This window comes from Capricornis sumatraensis, chromosome 10, assembly GCF_032405125.1.
Source record: "Capricornis sumatraensis isolate serow.1 chromosome 10, serow.2, whole genome shotgun sequence".
Lineage (NCBI taxonomy): Eukaryota > Metazoa > Chordata > Mammalia > Artiodactyla > Bovidae > Capricornis > Capricornis sumatraensis.
Window position 1 is genome coordinate 20,681,490 of NC_091078.1, and position 11,209 is coordinate 20,692,698.

The 11,209-nt window shown below is 39.3% G+C and overlaps 1 protein-coding gene across 2 annotated transcripts in view; it reads right to left on the minus strand.

Annotated features, from left to right (window-relative positions):
• Nucleotides 1–10,294: 10,294 nt before the first annotated feature.
• Nucleotides 10,295–11,209, minus strand: part of MYPN (myopalladin) — a 75,165-nt gene continuing 74,250 nt past the window's right edge. For both annotated transcript variants that reach the window (XM_068982358.1, XM_068982359.1), the window contains exon 19: nt 10,295–10,464. In XM_068982358.1, coding sequence (XP_068838459.1) covers nt 10,295–10,464 — 170 coding nt within the window. The remainder of the gene's footprint in view (nt 10,465–11,209) is intronic.

Sequence of the window (11,209 nt, forward strand, 5' to 3'; positions counted from 1 at the left end):
AGGAAATGAAATGAAATCAAATGATTTAATTAAAATGTGATTCTAATCCTATGCCTCTTTTCCCCCATCCCCATTCCCCCAAAAGAGTGGGAATCTGTTAACTATTATGCTTTAGTGGCTCATTTCTGTTGGAAATCTCTGGAAACAACTTAGATCTTACCAAATTCCTAAGCTTTCCTAGTACTTGATGTACTTTTTTTTTTTTTTCCCCCTGAAAAGACAGTTAAAGGGAAAGTAAATGGGTCTCAGTGATGAAATGCAATCTTTGGTAAAACTTCAAACTATATGTTGAGGAAGCTATTGTGGCTTATGGATTAGGAGCTTGGATAAAACAAATGTAAAATATTTTTGAACTTAAAGTTCATATATTATTATACATAATAGAATTTAAATTACTAAGCAACCTAAAAGTTGCTCTTGTTGTTTAGTTGCTAAGTTGTGTCTGACTCTTTTGTGATCTCATAGACTGTAGCCCACCAGGCTCCTCTGTCCATGGAATTTCCCAGGCAAGAATTCTGAAGTAGGTTGCCATTTCCTCTTCCAGGGGAGCTTCTCAACCCAGGGACTGAATCTGTGTCTCCTGAACTGACAGGCGGATTCTTTACCATTGAGCCACTAGGGATGTCCTAGCTGCTACAATTTACTATATTGTCTCACCTTTGAAAATCTATGTTCTTTGTAGTTTGATAACAGAACATATTGAAATTTAAAAATATTCTTTTATCCATGACCCTTTTCCTCAATAAATCACCATATATTATCAAGCATCTATTTATACCCTGGCTTACCGAGCATCATCTTTGTCCTTGAGTAGGCAGTCAAGAACATACATGTACTAATCAGTAAGTGGCCCTAAACAGGGTTTAGATGAATGCTTCAACAGCGAAGTATCAGTGATATGTGCCATAAAAGCTCCTAAGAGAGACATTAAATAATAAAAGAAGACCCACTCCCAGGTATCGTTTGAGTTCCATTAGTTATTTCATATGGGCTTTCCCTATGTGCTAGCTACAAGTTGAGGCCAGACACCAGGGTCAGAAGTCTTGAAGAACCATACACAAATGAACAGGGCTATCAAGATGGGGAGGGCCATCCAAGCTAGTGCTTCTCATCCCAGCCTGCTCATTAGAATCACGCTGGGAATCTTAAAAAATATACCAATTCTCGGGTCCCCAGTTCAAGAACTGATTTAACTGTTCTGAGGTGAGGCCTAGATTTTTTTTTTTTCAATATTCTCCCAGTGAGTCTAACTGGCTAATGGGATTGAGAATTGCTTAATAAAACAATATGTACTATGACACCATTAAACTCATTACTCAAAACTGATTATATTGATGTAGCATTCTTTGCGCTTATAGATCTTAAGAAGGATTAGGCTTTCTTAACATCCAGCTACAGCCAATTTCTTAGTTAATGGGTGACCTTTATATTAATGAAGGTCTAAAATTTCCACTGGATATGAGCCAGATGGGATGTATTTGGGTTGTGGCTGCAGGATTCAACAGTTAAAGCTCAGTTCACTTAATTTTGGTCTTCTTATAGTAAAAGCAAAGTGTTGTTTTGGACTCATTTTGGCTCTGTTCTCTGGTTAGGTTTCACTGAAGATATCTCTTTTTGCTACCTGTGGGTAAAAGAAATTTCAAAGCACATAATTACGTGACCAACTTTTTCACATGTATACCCATTCCCTTCTCTGGTCATGAATATACTAGAAGGTGCAAGCTTAATGAGTGTTTTATTGAATGAACACAGGACTTTTGGATTGCTATTTCAAACTGGCAGCGGGTCCCTCAAAATACCCAAGCTGAAAGAAAACTGAGAGGAAGAACTTACCCATCTCACATACAAAGACTGGAACCAAAGCACAACCCAAAACAAGCCCAATAACTAACTGAGAATAAATAAAATTTTATTTAATGAATAAAGAAACAGTCCATCACATCCTCTAAATTGGCTTTTAAAACATCCAGTTTGAATTAAATACTGGTACCATCTAGGTTGAATGAAATACTGGTTTTTAATTTTTCTTTGTTTTCTAATTGCAAAGTTTCCAAGCAAAACACAATCCCCAGCAAATCTTCAAGAAAGCACAACTAGAAAACAGCAACCGGTGTCATGGAGACGATGTGGTCTACCAAGATATAGTACCATATACTTTCTGGAAAAAGACAGTAAATGCTCACAAACATTTTGGCTTAAGTGAACACTGGTTTTCAGTTTCAAAGAATACCCAGCATGCATGATGCAGAGGAAAGGAATACAAGCCAAGATCCAGTCATTGCTTTCTAGTAATAGAGGCAAAATATACAGTTTATATAGTTCGCACATTTCAAAATGTTTACTATAATAGTTTTTCCATTAGGATTTCAATAACCAAAAAAGTACTTTAGAAATTAAGTTGACTCAAGCTTCCCGAGATGGAAGCATGGCATGTTTGTGAGCCTTCTGGGGCCTGGTGTATTTTTAGGTTAAAAGAAGTCATACAGGAAGAGAAAGGAAAAGATAAGATGTGTCACTTGACCATGACTGAATTGTTAGCTGTGGGTGTGTATGTTTGTTTGTGTGTATGTGTGCACTCACATAGAGTACATCCTTTGTCAGTCCTCATGGTTACAATGAACCATGAGGGTTAAGTTTGGGGCTTGATGTAGCTGAGAATTTGAAAACAGAGACCAAAGGTTATGCTCGTTTTTGAAGGTCCTTATCTATCTGTTGGACTTCCCTGGTGGCTCAGACGGTAAAGTGTCAGCCTACAGTGCGGGAGACCTGGGTTCAGTCCCTGGGTCAGGAAGATCCTCTGGAGAAGGAAATGGCAACCCACTCCAGTACTCTTGCCTGGAAAATCCCATGGACAGAGAAGCATAGTAGACTCCTCAGTCCATGGGGTCGCAAAGAGTCAGACACGACTGAGCAACTTCACTTCATCTATCTGTTATCCTCAGGCTGATTCATTTAATGTAAGGCCAATGACATGCTAGCATGGAACGTTTCTTCATTAGAGCCTAGAACAGTGTAACAGAGTTTTCCTGAACTACTTGAGCCAGAAAGGAATACAGGGATTCTCTTGCTGTTTCTCTGTGCACTGTGCACCCATCATTTCCACTAGCTTCAGTCATAGATGCAGGAGTCAGAGTTCCCTTAGGCTATGTTGAAATTAATTTCCCTTGAATCTACCTGTAGAAAGCAGCTAGGATACTTCTTGAATTTATTTGATTTTTCTCCAGATTTTTTTTCAACTGCATAGAATCTTGGAAGAGGAAATTCCCCCATAGTGTAGTACCCTTCTAAGGAAACATGACGTAGTGGGACAGGGAAGAAATGTGAACTTTTAAAATAAATCAGCTACTTACTTTGGAGAAGAATATTCTTACCATTTTCTTTGGAATGAAGAAGCCCCTGCTATCACTTTTTAAAAGGGTCTGTGCAGTAAACTCTTCATAAATATTTATTTATTTATCCTACCCTTCATCCTGGGAAAGGCTCAAATATTTTATTTTACAAATAAAGAAACAAAATCCAGAGTTATAGAAAAGTTAGAAAACATGTCTGAAATTCATCTGAATGCTTAAAATTCCCTTGGAATTCCCCTGAGAATTCCTAGAAATAAGGCGCTCTCTGGATGCTGTTAAATATTTTACAGATTTTTATCTTGACAAGAAGGTGATGAGAGAGGAGAGTAGGTCATGAAAAATGCTAAAGCTTGGAAAAAATAAGTGAAATTTAATCAGAAAAGACACAGTATCTCTAAAAACAATAGTAAGTAAAAGTTAATTTACCAGTGTGCATTAAAAAAAATATAGTTGCACTCAAATTATTTCATTGGAATTATTTCAGGACTTTAACTCTCCTTAAAATACACAGTGAAATCGTTTATACTGTATGCACATACATTTAGTAATCTTTTGGTAGTGACTGCTATGGGCAGTACTAGAACATAGTTCACTGGACTCTTGCACCACTAATTGTGGAGAAATTACAAGAATCAGCCTTCAGTTTGCAGGTAACTCACTGAATCTGTGTAGAAATATCAAGTTCTTTGGAATTTTGGAACATCAAGCAATTCTTTCTTACCATACTATGTGAAAATCATTCATTTTCTTAGTGGGAACTAAAGTACTTATTGTAAGAAAACTATACTTATAACTCCATTAATTTCCAATTGAAACTGGTCAACTCCCCCACCCCATCTTTCACATCTTTAAGTCTCATTTTAATGTGTCTCTATTTTCAGTTAGGAGGTAGAATGAATTTTTATCTTAGAAAGTAAAAAACATTCTATGAGAGATTTATTGGGTTTGTTGGATGTTTTAGGAAAACTAAAACCCAGTTACCTTTCTGTTCCTCTAGGGATGTCTGACCAGGTTATAGCATATGTGGTAATTTTTTCAATTTGAATAATTTATACAATTGAATAATTTTTAAAAATCACTTTTAAGTATTGAATATTTGTATATTAAAAAATCAGCTTAATCATTAAAAAACAATTGATAAACCTGGAAACTAGCACTGTTTTCTGCATTTTAAAGAAAAATGTTTATGTATTTCAACCTTCAAATATTTATTGTCAAATAATGTTGAAATATTTTAATTTTTATTATTAGGGGAACATTTTCTACTCACTTGTATGTTAAATCTAACAAATTAGCGAATATGCCTCTACAGTATAGCTATTTTCTTTATGTTTACTCTCAGCATTTATGGCATAATTCTCAGAGGATTAAAAAGTGAGTTCTTTCTCTATTTCTTGCAATTTCAAGGCTATTGCATTTGAAGTGGCCATTATTTACATATTAACAAAAAAACCCAGTATGTTTATGGTTCTACAACACCAAGTATGCTAACTAATATAATTAGACAGAAAAAAGAGGCAAACATATTTTTACAAATATGCATTTTTTTTGCATCGCACAGATTTTTAAAAAACATGGTAGTAGCAACTTTTTTTTTTAGCATACTGATGACCACTGCATTGTCAAAGTTTCGAAGATGCTAGGCATTCTTCCAGCAATGCTTCAGTAATTAACTTTCTGAAATATTGATCCACTTAAAACAAGGCAAGTCAATTAGTGGTGAAAAGGACTTCAACAAGCTCTATTGCAATCTAAGTAACTGTTCATCCTCCTGGTGAGGCACAGTGATTTTCAACTCGACCATCAGTGGAAATGCTTTGAGTCCAGGTTACCTGGGAAGAGACCTTGAATAAAGGTCATTATCAGTAAATTTGCCTTTGAGTTTACAACCAAATTATACATAGCCCACATACTCACAGACTCAGGCCAGGATCTCAGTTTGAAAGGTTTTTTGGGAGTGTTGTGGGGAGGAAGAGGACAGGAGTCTGTGATCAACCAGAATAATTTGGGTGTCGGATTCAGTTTTTAACACCTCCCCTCCCAGCCTGACTTTTTTTCCTTTTGCCAGCATTTCTATTAATATTAGAAATTGCTGGGAGTAAGAAAGCAACTGCTTTTAAAGGTGCAGCACCCCCATGAATTTAAAAGACCCTCAGGGATTCAAGATTTGTTCAGTTTGGATTGGTTTCTTTTGAACACCAAGCCAAGATACATGGGGGCAGCAATTAGGTCATTGTGGAGCACGAAACATGCTGGGAAAGGGGAAAGGAGGGGTGGGTTACAGCCTAGGGTATTTAGAACAGGGGACACAGGGCATCTTGGAGAAAAACAGAATGGGGGATAGATGTAGAAAGGTCCATAGACAGTGTAGTTTGGATGTATCATGGACACAAAAATGGAGGAGGAAGTAGTCTTTTTTTATTAGTTGCTTGGCAGTTCAGGTTTAATGGTGTGTTTTCTTTCTCCATTTTCCTTCTGATTCCCATTTCCATGACTCACCAAGTTATGAAAAGTCCTTCACTTGTTTGGTTAGAAGGGAGCTTATGGAGTCTGCATGGCTTTTTGGAGAAAGGGCCGGAAGCATTGTCCCAACTTTCCCTCTTTCCCTGCTCCATTTTTGCAGATTCAGGGCTTCATGAATGCTACATGTGCAACGAGTGTAGTGCAAGATAGTAGGGGCTAACGAGGCCAAAGTGCATGTTTACTTCTGCTTTCCAGGCATGCATTGCACGTGCAAAAGGGAGGAAGTACATTCTTCACTGACACCAACACCATAGCCTATGCTATTTGCATCCCTTCCGACCTTCTAGGGTAAGTTCTGTGATCAAACCATGATAATAAAATGACTCTTCTCAATCTCACTTGCTCACTGGAATCACCTGGGAAGCTTTAAAAATACTGATTCCTATGCCAGAACCCCAGAACTTATGACTTACAGATTGGGGTTGTGGCTTGGATATTGGGATTTATTTTTTCAAATATTTATGTATTTGACTGCACTGGGTGTTAGTTGAGGCTTGTGGGATCTAGTTCCCCTGACCAGGGATCAAACCCCTGCTGCTTACATTTGGAGCTCAGAGTCTTAGCCACTGGACCTCCAGGGAAGGACATTTTGGGATTTTTAAAAGCTCCCCAGGAAATTCTAATATGCAGTCAAGGTTAAGAACTGCTGCTGTAGACTCACTTCATTTTATATAGAAACATAGTGACTTACATAGAATTTTAAAGTTCAGTTTAGATCAATAAATATTTATTAAGTGCCTACTCTGTATAAGGCAACATTTTGCCATGGCAAACTTTTGACACAGTCCATACCAACAAGTAGCTAAAATCTAGTGCAGGCAAGACTGGGCTAGTGCAAGGGGAGAGACAGGCAGGTATATAGAAGCTGGGTTTTATACAAAGTTCTATACAAAATAATCTCTTTTTCCAGACTCAAGAAATTTGCTATAAGATTTCAAATAAAATCAACTGTATTTTACTGGGGTGGTTGGGGGGACACCAGGAAAATATTTCATAGAAGCAGTAAAGTAGCCTTTGAGATGGCCTTTAAGCAATAGGTAAGATTTTCATAGATAGGGATTGGGGAGAGTATTCCAGGTGGAGGCAGAAAAGAGCCATATAGGCAGAAAGCAGGGGCCTGCGTTAATTTTACTGGTTCCCTGGGTGTGTTTTCTGAGTAATGGATGAAAAGCTTTGGGACCACATTGGAGCAAGGCTTGAACAGCGTGGGCAGAACAGCTGACCTGGGTTGGCTCCAGGGAATCACTTAGGGTTCGAAAATGAGAGGAATGATATGAATGAAGCAGTGCATGCTAAGTTGTATCCAACTCTTTGTGACCCCATGCGATGCGGCCCACCAGACTCCTTTGTCTGGTGTCTGCAAGAATACTGGCAGGGGTTGCCATTCCCTTCTCCAGGGGATCTTCCTGACCCAGGGATCGAACCTGTGTCTCCTGCATTGGCTATTAGATTCTTTACCACTGAGCCACCTGGGAAGCCCAAATAAAACAATACTTTAGAAGAATGATCTGATGCTGAGATCGGGGCTAGGCTTGAGTGGGGATAAAAAGCAGGACTAGAGGCAGGAAGACCAGTTAGAAGCCTCATTATGGTTAAAGTCAGAAGTATTGAGGGAAATTAAGAAAGTAATGAAAGTCTGAGCTGGGAACCACAAGGGGGACAAGAGGAAGGCCTGAATATAAAAGAAATAATAAGAGAGTTAATATGATTTGTCAATTGATTAGATAGAAGAAGCAAAAAAATGACTTAAATACTCCATTTGGATTACTAGGACTGTGATGGTGCCACGATTAAACTAGGATGATGAATGGTTTATGAAAGGGAAGACCGTGAATCGATTTTGGATATGTTGAGTCCAAAGTTACTCGGCAGAACTGAAATTTCTTATATAAGTATTCCTTATTGTAACTGAATTCCAGTAGAATTTGGATTTGTTCAACACAGTAGTTCTTTAACAAAGGGGATCCTGCCTCCCAGGTAACACAAGGCAATATCTGAGGACATTTTAGGTGGCCACAACTTGGGGAGTGGCTGCTCTATTACTGACATCCAGTGGGTAGAAGCCAAGGATGCTGCTCAACATCCTACGGGGAGCAGAGGAGTCCCCCACAACAACTAATTATCCGGCCCCAAGTGTCAACAGTGTCGAGGTTCAGAAACTTTGCTGTAACATAATCCAAAAGTTAAAATGCGAGGAATTTTAAAGCTTGTTATAGTTTAGGCTCAACAGTGCCGTCTAGTGGCTAAATAGAATATTTATCCTAAAATCCTCAGAAAGCGAAGACCTATACCCAGAAATGAAGACTATATCCTCTCACGGGAGAATTGTCTAGAGTTTACATTAATAGATGTGATGAGGAGGTTGGGTGTCCAACTGTGCAGAAGCAATACTGCAGTTAGAAAATGCTCTTTGGTCATAAAGAGGTTTGATAATAGAAGCCAGTATGGAAACAATGTGTTCTAAGATGCACTCTGTATGGAATGCATTCTGCATCATTACAGTTGCCTATACCTTTACGATTGTTCCCACATACATAAGAAAGGAAATTGAACCTAATAATTCTGCTAAATAACTGGCTGAAATCTTTTTTTCTTAAGGATTAACCTATGATATTTATTTAGAAATAAAGACTGAAAAATAATTAAGATGATTTCTAGAGTCGTGAAAAATGTAGGATGAAGAGCACTAGAAAATCCCCGTTGACAAAAGGATTTTTGCTCCAAAGAGCAGAACTTGACATGCCTTTTATCTTACCTTTCCCGCTAGATTCTAAGCTTTCTGCAGGCAGGGACTGTGTGTCATCATATTTGTGTGTGGCCCACAATCTCTAGCATAGCATTTTATACAGAGTAGACACACAAAATATTTTTTGAGTGAATGAATTTATTTTTATACTGGAAATCTTTGCCTTAAAGTGAAGGAAATTTCAAGCCTTTCTAAGCAATTGCTATCTGTTCACTTGAGTAAGATGCCAGCTGAGGGTGTCTGGCTCAGAGAACACCAAAGACTTGGGCACAGGGAGTTGGTAACAGATACTCCAGTTCGTTTTCCTAGTGAATCTGGAGCAGACTGTGCCATCACGACCATCCCTAGGGCAATGTTTTGACTGGTTCATGCATTGTACATTTCTCTAATGTAAAATTCATTCATCCAATGAATATTTATCAAAGGTCTATTTTGTCCTAAGCAATCTTCTAGGCGCTGGGCTATCACAGTGAATGTAAGTCTAAAAATTCCTTAGGTGGAGAGGCAAATTCTGAATTAGTGAGTTAGAATAAAGAGGCACATTCCTTTTCCCTCCCACTTCTTCAGTTAGCATAGTATTTTCTGAATAGAAAATGCAATTTGACTAATGATTTCAAAGCAGTTCACAACTATTAAAGACCTCTCCTTCCACAACCACTGCTTTGCTCGGGTAAATGAAACAACAAAAACCATTCTCTCATCACTTCCTCTCCTTGTTTGCATTTTTTCCTTTCTCATTGCTTCATAGATGTGCAGCCTTTGGGGGGCGAGGGGAGAAACAGGAGAGTCTTCATTCTATGGGCAGATGATGATGATGCCTGCATAGTTCTGCAAGTGGCAACTGAAGCTAGTAGTTTTGAAAGTGACCCCACAGAAGATTTCCTTCTGGTTGGTTTATTAACAACACTTTAGTTATAGAATCTATATATATATTCAGAGAGAAAAACCACTCACCATCATATTCAAAAGAAAATGGTGCAGGCAGGCTGGTGAGTCCCTATTTTGGCTATAGAATAAGTGCACTGTGCAATATTGAGCATTCAGTGATTTTTTTTGGTATCTCAGGCACATTTTGGCACTTTATCATGTGGCTCAATACACCCAGGATAAGCACATCAAAAGTGCTTCTCTATGTATGTGAGTTGTATAGCACAGTCTCCTAGTGCTAAGTAGAAGCTGATTTAATGAATCCAAAACTTCTGCTATGAATGCAATCAGTGAAAGGTGATGGACACCACCTCCCCCCAACCCCCTTGCCTTTTTCCTTTGTATTGTTTGGTGAGTTAAGATACCTAAGGTCACTACTGTCTAACTCCTTTCAGCCCAAGCATCTGGCCCCTCATTGCTCTTAGGAGGGCCTGAACACCCCTAACACAGCAGAGGGCAGAGGAGTATGCTAACTTTTTCCCAAAGCAGTGGACAGCAGGTGCATTATATCTTTGGTTCATCCATATTATCTTCTCATTTTGTTGGAATCTTAAAAGGTACAGCCCTCCATCTCTCCCAGAGCTGAGACTGCAGGAGTCCCCAGCTGACTTACTCAAAGCTCTCCTTGCCATAGGTCCGGCAGCATGGAAACTTACTCAAATCCAGTTGCTTGGAAACCACCTTATCTGGTTTGTCCTCCTTCCCCCTCCACAGTCTGCCCCCTTACACAGCAGGCACCCAGACATTCTTAGAGTTCATCACTCTCCACTACACTCCGAGAAGAGCAGGAATACACCATCGTGCTTTCCATGGAGGAGAAAGCAGAGAAAATGTCAAGTCCTTTACTGGTGAGGGATCCATAGCGACTGCCACTGGGCCGGACGGTCATGGGTGGTGGAATCTGGTGATGCCACTGAGCTGGAAAATGGACCAAATCATGTGTTACAATCAAAGGAGTACAGTCTAGCAGGTACACAGCAGGGGTGCGTTCTGTCCTCATGCCAACACTTTGTGTGGGATCTTGGTATAATGCCTCATTTGTAAAAAAAGGGAAAAAAATCAATAAAATCTCTCCTGTCCTGCTAGGAATAGGGAAATTGGGCTCGTGATCTCTTGATTCTATAATACCAACCCCCATGATTCTAATCCAGCAAAATCTGGGACTATAAGAAGGAAGAGTGGGTGATGAGGGTGATATCTCAAAATTATCTCCTGACCTAACATCACTGACCTAGCATGGAATCTACAGGGGCTGGGGTGGAGTGTGGGTGCAGAGAGAGTTGTAGGCTCTCAAGGGAGGGCTCCTCAGAAGGAGGAGATGAGATATCTGTGGAAATGGAAGACAAAAGATGAATCCAGACCTCTGACCAGTACTTACTGCTCATCCTAATCACTCTTACTTACCTACCTACTGCCCTAATCATGTTCTAGTTAGCTATAGCCAGAAGCCTGAAAAGTAACATATGCAATCAACCAGGGTTGGGGGACAAAAGAGAATGTGTTAGAATTTCCATGTTCACTAAACACTGTCCAAGGGGGATCCTGGTTTCAGCAGACAGGATCTTTAGGCTTGAACATGTCCTGAATGAAGCATCCATCCAAACTGCTCAGTCCTGGGTGTTGCCTCTGACTGAGAAATTACCAAGCAGCCCTCTCATCAGGT